The sequence below is a fragment of the Emydura macquarii genome, unplaced genomic scaffold, assembly GCF_026122565.2.
Source record: "Emydura macquarii macquarii isolate MOO-44397 ecotype Brisbane River unplaced genomic scaffold, CSIRO-AGI_Emac_v2 contig_3517, whole genome shotgun sequence".
NCBI classification, from domain to species: Eukaryota; Metazoa; Chordata; order Testudines; family Chelidae; genus Emydura; species Emydura macquarii.
The window spans coordinates 9,058,192-9,074,803 of NW_027133654.1; the positions used below are offsets into that span (position 1 = coordinate 9,058,192).

At 38.0% G+C, this 16,612-nt stretch overlaps 1 protein-coding gene across 1 annotated transcript in view; it reads left to right on the forward strand.

The window, feature by feature from the left end:
* The window catches only part of WDR27 (WD repeat domain 27), a 122,227-nt gene that overhangs the window by 8,167 nt on the left and 97,448 nt on the right, over positions 1-16,612 (forward strand). The window contains 5 exon segments of the mRNA XM_067535952.1: positions 2,748-2,861; positions 7,085-7,136; positions 7,650-7,720; positions 8,607-8,721; positions 9,393-9,525. Coding sequence (XP_067392053.1) covers positions 2,748-2,861; positions 7,085-7,136; positions 7,650-7,720; positions 8,607-8,721; positions 9,393-9,525 — 485 coding nt within the window.

Genomic DNA, 16,612 nt, shown 5'->3' on the forward strand with positions numbered 1-16,612 from the left:
CTCTGGAATCTTACAATGCCTGGTTGCTACCAGTCAGTGGGAAATTGTTTTGGAGTTGGAAAATCCATTGGGGGGGGGCCATCATCATGCAAGTGTGTTAATCACCTTCTGCTATGCAGGATTGTGACTCTTAGCAATTTGCAGAATATAATGGATGGGTTTCCAGCAATGGAGTTCCTGAACTGCAGTGGAGTGCCAGATGGCACACCCATCCCTATTCTGGCATCAGACTGCCTTGTTCCAGAGTGCAGCAACAGAAAGATCTCTTTTCTATAGTCATGTAGTTTTGGGGCCTGTTACGAATTGGGTGGTGCTTGCTATACATTTACGATTATTGCACTATGTCACTGATTTTGCGAGTTGGCACACTGTATGATGATAACAAAGTGGGTGCTTTCAATACCACTCAGCACTTTGAGGCATATGTTGTGAACTAATGAAGATGAATTATTTTACAAACAGAATTATGAGTAACAAAACCACTGCCAAAAAACAAAAACAAAACAAAAAAAAAACGTGCAATTTAAATTAATGGAACAGAACTTAAGGGAAAAGAATATTTGGGTCCATTTTGGCTACATAGATAGCAACTGTGGATAGGTGAAGCTGTGGTTGTTTTTACTGTCCCCCAGTGTGGAGTGGTAGGGGGAGGCATGTGGCCCCTAATGCCATGTGGAATGTTGGGGATGTGTGTAGGAATGTGCTATGGTGGAGTTCTCCATGGACTGCAAAGGGAGGCAATTCTGTGATTGTTGAACCTGTAGGTCCACAAGAGTCTGCAGCATCTGTGTTTGCTGCTGGTAAAGCCCCACTATGTCCTGGTGCAGCTCTCTCTCATTTTTCCTGCAGGAACTTTTGGGCCTTTCTCCATGGGCATAGTTTGGGGTGGGGGAGCATTGCCACACCAAACTGCAAGCCTCGGGCAGGCATGGAATTTGCCCGCCCCCCCCACACACACACATGGCTTGCTTGGAGTTACCCCCAACACAGAAGTCAAAAGACACCTATGGGATAGTGTTACTGTGTTGTCATGACAGAGTGCTTACATTGGTGGGAGACCAGTTTTAGTATAGACACGTGCACAACTAGGTCGAGGCAAGACAGCTTACATCAACCTAAGTGACTTATTCAAGCTCACGCAGGGAGTCAGTAGCTGAACAGGGAGTTAAATCTGGGTCTCTTGAGTCTCTGGCTAGCACACTAACCACTGGACCATCCAACCTCTCATAAGACTAGGCTACGAGGTCTCTTGCTTATGCTAAATGTAATCTTAACTCTGAATTTGCTTGGCTTATAATGTTTAGTTTTGAGATAATTACAACTTCCCTGTATTGTTTTTTTTACTCCAAAGTGACTGATGTTTATTCTCAATTATAACTCCTTTTTAATACATAGGTTTTTATGTGGGAATTTCCTAAGTTATTTAATTACTAAAAGTTTCATACAAAAAGCACAATAGGAATGATCCCATGCAATATTTCTAAGGTTCTGAGGATCTATAGTATCAATCTTAATTTTTTTTAAAATTTGTATTTTTAAGGGTAGATGCACCATTACACCAAAGTAACTAGAGTGCATCAGCTAGTCACCAAAGCAGCCAAAACATACTAGTAAATCTGTACCTTAATTTGTAATTGACTTTATGGCTTGCTGTGTTAGTGAGACTGGTGCCTTTCTGCAGTTCTCTGTCATGTTGCCTTAATGCACAGTGGAGTTGAGGCAACGGTGCCGTGGGAACCTTTGAAACGCTTATGACTAAGCTAGCCTAGCATGCTGCCCAACTATTGCTGGTCTTTGAAGATTCCATGTAACCTACCAGTAAGAACTATTGTCACATGTCCAGTTTTCCTCATACTACTGAGTTACTACATCCAATATAATTGTTGCTTGCCAATTAGCTGTATTGGAGATGGTGATTGGTTGAGGTACTTCTTTTTCTTAGTGGCCTCTTTTTAAGAGTTATTTGAGTTGTTGACCTGAATCTGTGTAGCCTATCCAATCATAGCAATTAGGTACAACAATAATTAATAATTTAGTTTAATTACAACCTAGCTTCTTCAGATATGTAGAAGATTTCAATTAATTTTAACTATATGTAAAATGTGTCTGTTTTATTCCATTGTTAAGATAATTTTTTATAAAGAAAAGGCTGACTCAGGTGCTACATTTCTTAAAGGACCCATTTTTAAATAGTTTTAATTCAAACTAATTAACAGATTTACTTGTAAATTCTCAGAAAAAAATTGTCTGTACTCAAAGAGTAAGTATGGTAAGTTTGGAGAGGATTGTACATAATTATTACGTGACTCTGAGAGCAGAATTGGTGCCAAGATAAATATAGTATGGTATCCGCCTTTTAAGAAATTGGGAGGAGGAACAGAAGGAAGAAAGAATTAAAAAGTTTACAGGCATGTTGGTTTATTCTCTTTACTGGGGAAAACAGTAGTACAAATTATGATGTGTAAATCCATTTAGGATAACTTAGAAATTTATAGATGAACCTGACAGCATTTTTATATGTGATCATGTTTGGAGAAGGGAATACAATAGACATAGTGATTTTTGCCAGTGATACCCACTTGCATCCATATGTATTGTAAGAGAACAGGTGTAAGTGAAATAGTATAATATGCCCCAGTTTACCACCAAAAAATAAAAAGTCATTTTTTAATTACTTATAAGTCAGAAGAAATGAAACATTTTATTTTGAAGTTTGATCAACTTTTCTTTCTTGTTCAATTTCACAGAATGTGGCTACATTAGCTGAGTTGGAAGGCCATCTGGCTCCAGTGACTGCAGCTGAGTTTTGCACCTGGGAGAGAAATATGCTTATATCAGTCTCTGAAGACAGGAGCTTTAAGGCAAGGAAATTTATACTCTAATTTTTAACAAATGTAGTCTATTTGCAGTAAAATGGGCGTTTTCCCCTTTAAATATTGAACATAAGAATAGCCATATTGGGTCAGATCAATCATCTAGCCCAGTATCCTATTTTCCAACAGACGCCAGTGCAAGATGCTTCAGAAGCAATGAGTAGAGCATGGCAATTTATTGAGTGATCCCTCCCCTGTTATCTAGTCCCAGCTTCAAGCAGTCAGAGGTCGAGGGATGTCCAGAGAATGGGGTTGTCTACTTGACCATCTTGGTTAATATCCATTGATGGACCTATCCTCCATGAATTTGTCTAACTGTTTTTTTTAACACAGTTATACTTTGGGCTTTCACAACGTCCCCTGGCAATGAATTCTGGGTTTACTCTGCATTTTTTTTAAGTAGTACTGCTTATGTTTGTATAAAGCCTGCTGCCTATTAATTTCATTGGGTGACCCCTGGTTCTTGTGTTATGTGAAGGACTAAATAACACTTCCTTATTCACTTTCTCCACACCAGTCATGATTTTATGGACCTCTATTATATTCTCCATGGGTTGTCTATTTTCTAAGGTGAGCAGTCCCACTTTTTGTAATCTTTTTTTTTTTCCTAATGGAAGCTGTTCCATACCCCTAATCATTTTTGTTGCCATTCTCTGAACTTTTTCCAATTCTAATATATCTTTTTTGAGATGGGATTGGCAGACCTGCACAAAGTATTGATGGTATAGGTGTGATCCATCCCGTGCCCAGGGTAGCCAACTGATAATGCCAAGGCTGCAAACGGAGAGCAGATTCTCCTAGCACTGGTGGATGGCACTGAAGCCAGACTTCCCAACCAGCCACAAACTGCACTTCTGAATACCTAAAGAAGTCAGTATACAAACGCACACAGCCTCCTTTACTGCATTTCAGGGTCAGCCACATACCAGTTCAATATAAGTTTGGATCTTACCTAAATACCATGCTGCCAGCCAATCCTTTAGTAACTAAAACTAAAGGTTTATTGTAAAAAGAAAGAAATAAACCATAAGGGAAATGTTAAAGGATTAGAGCAATCAGATACATACAAATGATTGAAAGTCCATGTACATCAGGTTTCTAGAAGAATTGTGGAGTTGCAGGCTTGTATAGTTCCTCTGGTGTGCAGCCAATCTTTGGGTGGGTCTCAGTCCTTTGTTTCACAGCTTCAGTTCAGTTGTAGATCAGCTGATCCAGAGGTAAGTTGGTACCTGAAGATGAGTCCTGGCTGAAGACAAAATGGATTCCCAAAGCCTCTGCCTTATGTACCCTCTGGCCCTGGCCATGCGGTTTGTAGAGTTTTACAGGAACTAAAATGGAGTCCAGAGCCACATGGGCAAGTCCTGGTGTCTCACCAGGTATATCTCTGTCTTCTCCCCCTGGGCCCCTTGCACCTGGAAATGTTTTAATGGGTCATCAAGCAGGCTATTGTTCTGCATCCATCCTGTCTGAGTCGTTACCCAGACAGCACAATTTGAAATACAGCTATATCAAATATATCTATAACTTCCATTTTACATATCATACATGAACATAAGTATTATCATCTTATTTAGCATATTATAACCTTTCTAACAGTACCTGACATGGTATATCTCACATGAATTATTATGATTTTGACATACTGATGTTAACGCGTATGTTAAATGCCCCTCTAATCTAACCAGCACGACAATAGGTATACCATGAATTTTTATAGTGGCATTACATTTACAGTCTGATTTATCAACCCTTTTCCTAATGCTTCCTAACATTCTTTACATTGAGCAAATGTTTTCAGAGATTCAAGAACTCTTTCTTGAACGGAAACAGCTAATTTAGATCCCATCATTTTGTATGTATAGTTGGAATTATCCAATGTGCATTGTCAAGAAAATATATCTGCAGAGAATATTCCCTGTAGTTGTTAGTTATTAATTTGATGAAGATTTGATAAACTGCACATAATTTTTACTAATATCTGTTCTACCTAGATAAAAAGCTAGAAATAGAAATGACAATTCAATACAGTTTTCCTTTACTTACCTGGTAATGGTCACCTTTTATGTGTTTGTTGCAAAAATACATCACTATCTACTATTCAGTTTACTGCTTTAACTGCTTTTGCCCATGGTAGGACAAGAATGGGTGAGATTCAGTGCTGTGGTTCTGAGGTGCAACACAGAACTTGTCACCCAGGGAAAGGGTGATGGTAGCCTATGGCGGCTTTAAACCACCTTTTTACCCTCCTAATCCTTGTCTGCTCTGTCTTGGTTAAGTTACGGCAGCCTCCCTGAATTGCCCTATGGTCTGCAACACTGCCTGGAATCTCCACAGCCCTGCCTTGACACAGCCCTATCGCCTCTAGCCTTCCCCCAGGCACGCCTTTGACGCCAGGGGTTATGAGAAGGTTCTTGGAGGGCAACTATACTAGTGTTTTCTGCAGTGCCTACACTAGTGGAATCATCCCCCAACTGTGTACAAGGCTTTTACGGCCAGTTTATGCTGGTCCTGTCTTTTTACCATTGATATGGTTTGGAAAGATAACCTTATAAAATATCCATTCAAAAAATGGTGTTACAGCCGAGAGTACACAAAATATGGCTGAAAAAGAGCTGACAGCCAAACAAACATTAGACAACCATAAGCAGCAAGTAGGTCCTGGCTGTCATTCTCACTCCATTCCCTTTTATACTATAATGGAAGTGAGAGCTGGGGGACAATATACTTGTTTTTATTTGGCTTTCTGTAATCAACTACTATGAAGAGTACAGAAATTGCAATCTATTTTTTAATTAAAAAAGACAGTATTTCAAATGTGTACACATAGATCTACAGATAAAAATTAATATCATAATAAAAACTTCTTCTAATGTCAGGGCCCAGATTTGCACTTTATGGAACTACTCTTGTTGAGCCAGGACTACTCTTACTGGTAAAGATTTGCAGGTTATAGGTGGTTCTTTTCCCATTAAAGTCGATGGGAAATCTCTCCTTTATGTCAATGAGATCGGGATTGGGCCCATTTCCCATTTTTGTGTCCAAAATTTGCTTAGTGAAAAGGAATAAATATTGATCATTCAAAACGTATACTAAGTCTGAAATGGAGCAATAATTCAAGAAGGCTTCAATACAAGTCTTTGGAATTTTTTTTAATAGACTTAATTATGAGGGAGAAATTATAACCAATACTGTAGTGACACGTTTTGACTTGTTTTGAGACTACTTATTTGAATATTTTTATATATTTTGGCTGGAACATTAACTACAGTTAAGGCTGAACAAGCTCTTCCATTCTAAGACATTGTTTAGAGTTAGTCATAACTTTCTCTAGCTTTTGCCTGGGAACTTTCAGCCCAAAAGGTTAGTTCTGTTCCTAAAGAGGTTTTTTTTTGTTTTGTTTTGTTTGGAAAGCATGTAAAACTCTGGCCATTTCAAAGTATGAGGAGAGCAGAGGAAAATACACTTTTTCCATTACTAAAACGTTTTTGTAACTTTTTTAACCGTTCTGAAATGGGTGGAGATAGAATTTAAATTAGACAAAGGTGTCACTGAGTGTTCCAGTGAAAATTGGTTTTTTTGTTTGTTTTTTTTGTTTAGCTGAGTTAGGACTCTTTTGGAAAATTGCATTTGGTAGTAAAATTTTAACAATAACATTTGCTGTGTCATTTCTTAAGGAAGCCTGTGATTTGCATTTGTGCCTGGCTAATTTAGGCTTAGTCTGCATGCAAAAGTTGTATTGATTTTAAATAAATTGTTTTAGAAACTGATTAAACTGATGCAAGTTCCTTGTGTGGCCACTCTGAAATCAGTTTGAATGTCTTTTTGTTGATTTTAGCTTAACCTGGTGAAGAATTGATATAAGTTTAAGTGAGATAAAGTATTCTTAAACCAATTTAAATGTGTCCACACATGAAGATTGGTTAAATTAGTGCTATCAGTTTCTAAAATGATTTAGTTAATGTGTGTAGACAAGGCCTAACCTGTATAGTGAACAAATACATCTCATAAGGTGCATGTTGAACAGATCCCTGCCTAGTCATTACCGTTTTTAATATCTGTATTTCTTCAGATTCATCACTTGAAGTAGATTTATAGTTTATATCAGTTTGCAATGTTGTACTTTTTTCTTTAGATAAAATTATATCAGAGAAAGTTTTATCTTTCATAATTATCTACATAAGCATTACATTTTAATGTACATTTTTCCTAAGGTTTGGGACTATTGTACTGGACTGCTAATATACCAATCAGCAGTGCTAACAGGTAAGGTTTTCTTTTTGTATGACTGCCTTTTAAAAGGCAAACATCCTCACACTAAGAAAAAAGTAAGCCTAAGTGAAGGTATTGCATAGCCACATTTTATCTGTTGATATTACTGACATGCTTGAATTGGTGCTTTCTCATTTAGTATATATAGGTATTTTATGCTATACTAGTTCCCATTCTATCTGAGCACTTGTTCTTGTAATTTGTCAGATGTTTCTTTGTGCCATACACAACCTTCCTGTTCTGTGTACATGCTGTAATACTTTTTACGTAAATGCTGTGTTAACATTTTCTTAGGACGATCACAATACATGGCGTTTCCATGTTATTTATGCACTTTTTTTCTAATTAGGATACACGTATGATGAAAAGAGAGGGTTTTTTTTAAACACAATTTGAGAAGGCGCTTAAGCATGTGCTTACGTCCCATTGACTGAATTGGGACCATATTTTTAAATATAAAATCTGATTTATGTATATTATGAAAATAACTGCATCTTTTTTGTACAGCATTTCCTTTACTAAGTCTGTTCATTGATGAGGAAAATAAACAGATTATTACAGGATGTGCTGATGGACAGGTGAGACTCAAGCAAATGCTGAAAATATTAACTTTAGTCAAAATATCAAAACATTTATGAAAGTCCTGTGTATCAGGAAGCTTCACAATCAGTATTTTGAATTGTTAAAGACAACTCTAGCATAGTTCACTGCTCTGAACTTTAATTGTTTTGATTACTGTCGCCATAGAACTTCTGAGCTTTAAAACTAAACGGAAAAACTTTTCTAAATACATTGGAAAAACTGAGTGCAAACTGAAAAGTTGCAAGTGTGTTTCAAATAGAGATATGTGAAAATCAATTAAATTTTTTACTTATTGGCCAATCAGTATGTATGGCTTTCAGTCTAAGCAAGAAGCCTATGGGACAGCCTAACTGTGGTATCTTGCTGAGAGTCCTTGCAAATTGAGATCCATGATAATCTTGAGTGTCTAGAAAGTGTAAGCAATAAAGGACATATGTGAGCCAATGAGGTATCACATGCAGATTTCCAAATATTTCTGTAACATTTTATAATTTATGTGAAAAAGATGATGGGGGAGATTTTCAAAGGTGCAAACAGCAGTTAGACGTCTAACTCTCATTGAAAGTCAATGGGGATAACGCTCCTAACTGCCACTTGTCATTTGAAAGTCTTCCTTGATATTGTTGAAACATATATTTATGACTAACTCTGTTATAAATTCTGCACTTGTGAAATTAAAATTTCCTAAAATATCCTGTTAAAGCCATAGATGCCTCAATGTGAGAGTTAACTGGTATTAATTTATGCGAGTTAGACTGATTAAACTTGAGGCCAAACACTAAATGCTAACACTCATGCACAGTGTGGAGTTATGGTTAATGTCCAAAAAAAAAAAAAAAAAAAAAAAAAGTTACTGTGACTAATTCTTACCTCCTCTTTCAGCTTTGGATCTTCAGTTTGCTCAGTGAACACCAGTACCGTTGTGTGGTACATATAAACTTAAAGAAAGAGCAAGAGAAATTCTACAGCAAAACAGGAAAATCTAGACACCAATTAGGTATTGTGATGTTTCTAGAACACTTGTTTCCTGTGTTATGCTTTAATTGACATTGTATGTTACTGAATGCATAATCTTTATAAACATCATTAGTTGAACTCTACCCTCAGTTTTTCACATACAACTTTCGCTGACGTCAATAGGATTTACACACATATATCTAAGTGTATACGTTTGCCCTTTGTGTGTGTATATCAAACATTGTACGTTGTAGATTAGATACTGTTCTCATTGAAGTCAGTGGGAGATTTGCCAGAGATTTCAAAGGAGAGCAGAATTGGGTCCTGTTGAGTTATTCATCACTTGTGTAACTGGAATAAACACTTGTTAGTTCCTCTGAAAGTTCTAAGAATCTTTATTTTTGCTATTTGCTTTTGCTCCCACATCAGTATTTCTATAGTGTGGTGACTATTTCCATCTGGTAATGACAGGACTAGGCTTCTGAGACCAGTTACCCCTAAAAGAGTGATATTGTTTCAGAGTGGGATGAGGTGTTTTCTACTGTACTGGCTTTAGTATTCCTTTCTGCTGTAGCAAAGGCCTCTAAATGTGATCTCCCTTCATGCTAGTATTTTGTCCTACCACTGAGTTACCTTTTTAATTCTTTATTCCATTTGTCAGTTTTGATCCATTTTTCTAATCTGACAGTGGTCAATGTCTATCTTCTTTAGATCAAATACAGAAGTTTTCTAAGCTGTATAGCGCAAATGACATGAGACCAGAAGATACAGTGGAAACAATGTTGCCAGTCCTCAGAATTGAGCACTGTGACCAGTCAATACATTTAGGCAAAGAAGAAAACTTGTAAGTGTGATTAATTTTATCATTGACTATTTGGCTGAAAATCTTGCCTAGCAATTTCATTATTGTTCTCAAATTTATTTCACAGCAGGCTATTCTATTTTCATGCTATAATAGTAACATTGGCTTATTCATTCAGTGAGATACAAGCCCTAGTAACTTATTCTTATTTAAGTAGAATATACAAAATTAATTTACAAAATTAGCTTCTACTCTGAAAAGTGATTCTGGAAGAAGAATCAAGGTATTGTGAGATTTATCTCTCTATTTCCAAATCAACAATGCTCTCTTTTCAAATTAAAAAGAAAAGAACTTTTTTGCAACTGCCAGCACTGCAAACTCATCTTAGAATCTAAAAGTCATGCTTGGTTTTTTCCTTCTTACGCATTGCTGACAGTGAGAAAAGTTCTTCAGGCCAAATGATGTGCGTGACAACACTTGTGTAACCCTATCGCCCTCAGTGGGGTTGTACAAGTATGTGACAGGGTCCCCAGAATGCAACCTGGGCTGTGGGACTGCTGAGCCCTCCAAATGCACTAGCCTCGTCTGCCTCTCACACTGTGATGGTAATGTTAAGCTACAAGCCTCTGACAAGCACTGCACTTACACAGCCATCCACAGGCAGGGACACACCCCACTGAGTTACATGAATGATCTCCCAGCCACTCATGAACCATCAATAGAGAGGCTCCAGCCAATTCTTCCCAGCCCCCAGTCTTGCTTCCCAGTCTTGCACCCCCAGAACTGTAGTGTCTTACACTGGTCAAACTTCTGATCAGTGCAAGTTCATTAGTTTGCCACTTCTTCATAGGAAAGCCGACATGCACCAGCCTTTGTAACCTGAGCTGAGATTTCCCAAGCACTTCAACCAAAACACACTGTTTTAGGTAATAAATATGTTCTATATTTTAACTACAGAAAGATAGATAGATTATAAGTGATTATAAGTAGCCGGCATAGAGATCAAAGTTGGTAACCTAAGGAATAAAATAGAAATGCAATCTAAACTAAGGAAGTGGGCTGAAGCCTGCTGAAATTAAATTTGTTCGTCTTTAAAGTGCTACAGAACTCTCGTTTTTAATCTAAACTCTGTTTAACAGCCTAAGCAAGATTTGAATCAAACAATGCCACATCCTAACAGATGGTACAAGCTGGTTACAGTTCCTCAGTACACAGACTTTCCAGGCTAGGACCAAACTTCCCCAGTTCAAAGTCTTTGTCTTCCACACATTCTTCCAGGTGTTGAGATGGGGGACAGAGAAAGGCCAAGTGATGTAACTGTCTCTCTTTTTATACTTTCTTCCAGCTGCTAGAAAGGCCCTTGCTGTAACGTGGGGGAGGGGAGGAGGGTGTCAATCAGTCTGCTTTGGTCAAGCAGTCTCCCTTGTGTATGTGCCTTCTCTAAGGAGCCTGTGGGATAGTGAATTGTTTTCTTGATGGGCCATTAACGCTGTCTGGGCCCTCCTTTGTTGCAAGTGAAAGTCTGGCTATAGCCTTCTCAAACTCACAACATATTTCAGTAGCACATTAGCAATACCTCATAACTTCACATACGATAGTACATACAATTCATCAGGCTATTAATGTTCAACAAATCAAGATTTTTTAAATACCTCACAAGGCATACTTGGTACACATCTTATTATAATTATAGGATAGTGGTGCATATGAGAGTTCCAGGGTGCTACTTTGAGGTACAGAGTGTCACAAGGTGTAACTCGTTGGCCTTGCAGCTGGAATCTATAAACAATTTTGTTGATGTACCAAAAGGAATAGAATTCAACTGTCTCTCTGATAGTTTTATTTACTCTGCAGGGTTACCAGGAGTGAAAATAAGCTTTTGCTAAACTTTATCTCTACAATTAGCAGCAGTGACTCTGAATATAGACAGGGAGCACATCTGTAGAGTAAGAGGATGCCCGCTGTTCACAGTCAGTATTTAGAGTTCAACCACATGTAAAGGATCTGCGACAAATTGAAAAAAGCAGACAATAAGTAACAGTCAAGCTTGCTACTCTAGTTCTCCTTATTTATGCCAACAGTTTTCAGGGATCAGATCTGTTGTAATCTTATGTTTCACTTACACAACAGTATGTGTGAAAGATCAAATTAAAGGTGAAGAGGCAGCATAACTTAAGTTCTTCTGTCAGTTAGTCATATCCTTAATGTTATTGTAAGTGTAGCTTTTTGTTTCATTACCTTTCTTTTTTTAAAAGAACTTTTTCACTGATGTCCCACTGATATTGATAGTTATTTATATGCTAAAAATCCTGAATGAGAGTATCATCTCTGTTCCAGCACCTTCCACCAGGAAAGAAGGCCAAAGTAGCCTAAAGGGAGAGGCAGAGGGCAGGTGGAGGTATGGGTATGGCCAGAAGGAGAAATCCCTGATACAGGAACTGAGAGACAGCCAGTGTAGTTTTTTTTAGGACCTCTTGAAGCCCTGGCATAGAGGTCCTGTCCTGGTTGAGGCTGGAGGGAAGTACTGTGAGGGGGAGGGCACATAAGACTGCAGATATTCTGGGTAGCAAGTGGTACCTGCAGAGTCTGGCACAGCTCCCTATTTCCCCTCTTGTCTCTTCAGTTGCTCCCAAGCATTTTCAGCAATCTGTGGTGGGGCTGCTGCTGCCTTGGTGGCAGTGTGGGATCAACTCTATCTCAGCCAAATCTGAATGGAATTTTTATAGATTTAAGGCTAGAAGAGGGATCATTCGGATACTCTAGTCTGACCTCTTGTGTAACACATGCAATAGAACCTTACCGAGCAATTTCTGCATCAAGCCCATAACTTCTGTTTGAGCTACAGCCTATCTTTCAGACAGTTAGTCTTGATTTAAAACTTCATGGCGAATATGCCATGTTCTGAGATAAATTTGTTGTTGTGGTTTATTATCCTCATTTTTACAAAATTTACACTTTATTTCTAATCTGTTTGTCTAATTTTAGTTTTCAGACAATGGATCTTGTTGTGTCTTTCTGTTAGATTAAAAAGCCATCTGCTGCCAGAAATCTTTTTCCTATGCAGGTACTTGTAGACTGTGTGATCAAGTCTCCTCTTAGTCTTCATTCTAGAAAACCTGACCTATGAGGAAAAGCTAAAAAAAAACTGGGCCTGTTTAGTCAGCAAGGGAGATTTAGGTTAGATAGTAAGAAAAACTTTCTAACTATATGGGTAGTTAAGCTCTGTAATAGGCTTCCAAAGGAGGTTTGGTATCCCTGTCATTGGAGGTTTTTAAGAACAGGCTGGACAAACAACTGCCAGGGATGGTCTGGGTTTACTTGGTCCTGCCTCAGCGCATAGGCTGGACTAGATGGCCTCTTGAGATCCTTTCCAGTGCTACATTTCTATGATTCTCTTGGCTAAACTAAGTCAGTGGAGCTTTTAAAGTCTGTAACTTATAAGGCATGTTTTCCAGATCTTGAATAATTCTTGCTGCTCTTTTCTTAGCCCTTTCCAATTTTTCAACATCCTTTTTGAAGTGTTGCCATTAGAACTGGACACAACGTTCCAGTAATGTTCTTACTAATGCTGTATACAGAGGTGATACCACCTCTGTTCCTTCTTGATATTCCCCTGCTCATACATCCAAGGTTTGTGTTTTTGTTTTTTTACCTACAGGATTGCAGTGGGATCTTGTGTTCAGTTGAGTATCTACCATAATCCCTAAATCCTTTTAATTCATCCTATATTCCAGGATACAGCCCCTCATCTCGTGTGATCTACATTTTGTTCCTACATTGTGACCTTGAATTTAGCTGTATTAAAATACATTTGTTCAAATGAGCCCACTTTACCAAGCACTCCACATTGGTCTATATAATTAACCTGGCTCTGTTGTTATTTACCACATCCCCCATCTTTGCATCATTTGCAAATTTTACCAACGGTGATTTTATTTTTCTTCCAGTTTATTGATAAATCTATTGAATAGCACTGAGTGAAGAACAGATGCTTCTGGGACCTCACTAATGCACCCTCCCCCACCAAGAGGATGATGATGTCCTCATTTATTATTACTATTTGAGGTCTATCAGTTAACCAGTTCTTACTCCATTTAATATGTTCTACACTGATTTTTTTGGTAAGAATGTCATGTAGGACTGAGGCCTGGTCTACACTATAGTTAGGTTGACATAAGGCAGCTTACATCGACCTAACTCTCTAAGCATCTACACTAAAATGTAGCTCACCCACTGCACCAACATGCTCTATCTCCACAAGAGGTGCAGTGCTTAAGTCAACGGTGTCAGTGTAGACACGAGGTTGCTTACATTGACTGTTGCTGCCTTTCAGAAGCCGTCCCACAATGCCCCACACTGACAATTAAGTTGGTGCAAGTGCTTCTGGTGAGGATGCGCATCGCTGACACAAGGAGCATATGTGGAAAAGCAAAAGTGATTCATTTACTTGTGGTGGCTGTATGTCAGCATAACTTAGCTTGACTTAATTTTGTAGCGTAGATTTGCCCTAAGGGTATTAGGGTCTAATAAATGTTGTGAGCTGATTAGAAGTCAAATGACCTATAGAAGTCTAAATATATTAAATCGACATTGTACACTTTATCAGCCAAACTTGTGATAGTATCCAAAAACTATATCAAGTATGACAAGTCCTATTTTCCATAAAACCATGTTGATGGGCATTAATTAGGCTACCATCCTTTAATGCTACTGACAATGCCTCATATTGGACTTCCCATGATTTTGCCTTGGATTGATATTGGACTAATTTGCCTATGATTCCCTGGGTCATCCCATTTTAAATATTACTATAACATTTGCTTTTTTTCCCATCCTCTGGAACTTTTCTAGTGTTACATGTATGTTAAACATTGGCATTAAGGGTTCAGAGAGCTCCTTAGCCACTTTTAATATTCTTGGGTGTAAGTTGTCTAGTCCTGTCAATTTTAAAAATGTCATGGGAAACGCATATCTGTACGCTATGCCTGGCCAAACTTCAAAGATCTGCTGTAAATGGTGGAGGTATAGCTTCTTTAAAAAAAAATATTGAGGGTTTAAGTACTGTTAGGCAATCTAAATATAGGCATCTCTACCGGCTTTCCCTATAAGAGCTAATATTACAAAGCGGAGGCTTGTGTAAACACAAGTTGTATTGTTTTCATTGTACTGGTATAGTTGAAATAACTTCCCTAGTGTGGATGCAATGAGTCAAATACAGACTTTGCATACCCAGCTAGAACGGGTATAAACAGCAGTGTAGATGGTGAGGCATGGCATAAGTGAGTAGAGTGCCCTACACACCCAAACCCAAGAGTATATACTGTACATGGCTCTCTACATGCCCAAGCAGTGCCTCCCAGGTCTACACTGCTCTATTTAGCAGTGTAGTGTTACATGCGTCCCCCCTGCTGTAGCCTTTTCCCTCTGCTGGAGCCTTTCACTGTGGCAGGGAAAGCCTCCAGGAGTGGGGAGGCAGCGGGGAAAGGCTCTGGCTGCTCCTCGCTGCTGGAGCCTTTCCCTCATGCCTCCCCCTTATCCAAGCCTTTCACTGCCACATATAGCTACATGCTGCAGTGAACGTGGATGCAGTCTGCATTTCAGTGCAGCATATACGCACACCACTACAAGTGTAGATAAGGTCACAGTTATACCCATATAAAAGCGTACATACTAGTATAGCATATTTCTCTGTGGGAAGGAGTTAAAATATAGCAATATACAACACCTTTATACTGATGTAACTGTCCATATGAGGGGTTGTATCAGTATAACAGTTTCATTTAAAAAAATACAATCAAATCGGACCTTTCATGATATAGCTAGACTGGTACAAAGACTGTTTGTGGACCAGGCATAGGAGACCCCTGCCTTGCCTTTTATTGGTTGATATTCAGGTGCCATTGTTCTAGGTATGTATATTGTTTAGAAAATGTAAAATGTCTAAACCCCTATGTAGTATGCAAATTGTTGATTAAATTCATCTATTGTTTTGAACAATAAAGCCTTAAAAAGCTTGGTACAAAGATTGTAGGCCTAAATCTCCTCTCAAAATCTGTGTCTATCAAGACTCTGACCATTGAAGTTAATGGAGTTTCACCAGCGTGAAACTGGTATGAGATCAGAATCAAGTCCCATATGTACAGTGTTCACTTTTCATAACTTGATAACATAGCTGATTTAAAATAATTTTTAAAGTAGAAGTCCACACATACTAAGAACTGAGCAATAAAAGCATATTTTTTAGCTACAGCATGACAGAAGTATCATAGACCACAAATAAAATTATATTTTCCTGCTCTAATATTTAGAACTGGGTTTGATTGTTTTTTTTTTTTAAAAGAGAAATTGTACATTTGTGGTGACAATTTGCATACCAAACTTTAGTCTTGTGTTTTTCCATGTCCTCACTTCAACTCTTGAGGCCTTACTTTATAAGCGGTCCCTTAAGGTCTACTGATTTTTATTTGGAATGAAAATTTTAAAAAAGTTGATCCAGGTTTTTTTTGCTTTGACATCAAAACATTGTTGGTCTTTGTCAAAAACAAATTTTAATATTTTTCCTAAACACATTTCTCAATCTTTAGGATTACTGCCTCATGGTTCAATTATAGCTCTTTCCATAAGAGTGGTGGCCGAAATTACAACAGATCAGTTATTCCTTTGTGTTTTTGAGTTGTGGATTTCATTTTATAAAATGTCCAATATTGCTGCTTTAACACGCTCGTGTGGACATTCTAGGTTTGTTCTGGCTTTGTTAGTGTGGCATTTTCCTTAATTCATGCCAGTTCTCCTCTTATATTCTGGCTATGTCCAAAGATGTATCTTTAGTTAAATTGTCTTTGCTGGGTTCACATTACAGGTAGATAAAGTTAAGGGTATATGCAAATAAGCATAGTGTTTGCATATATTCTTTTTAGCTAGAGATTTTATATTGCACCTCAATTATTACAAAATGCAATAATTAAAAAATATGATGTTTTTCGTTTAACACGGTCAGGTGGTGAAATTGTATTCTTTATTTTAAATTCCATTTTTGATCTGTCACAAAATGGTTAAACTGCCCACCCACACACACACCCAGGGGTAGTGGCAGTGGCCCAAGGAAGGGAATAAAAAGAGAGAGCAAATC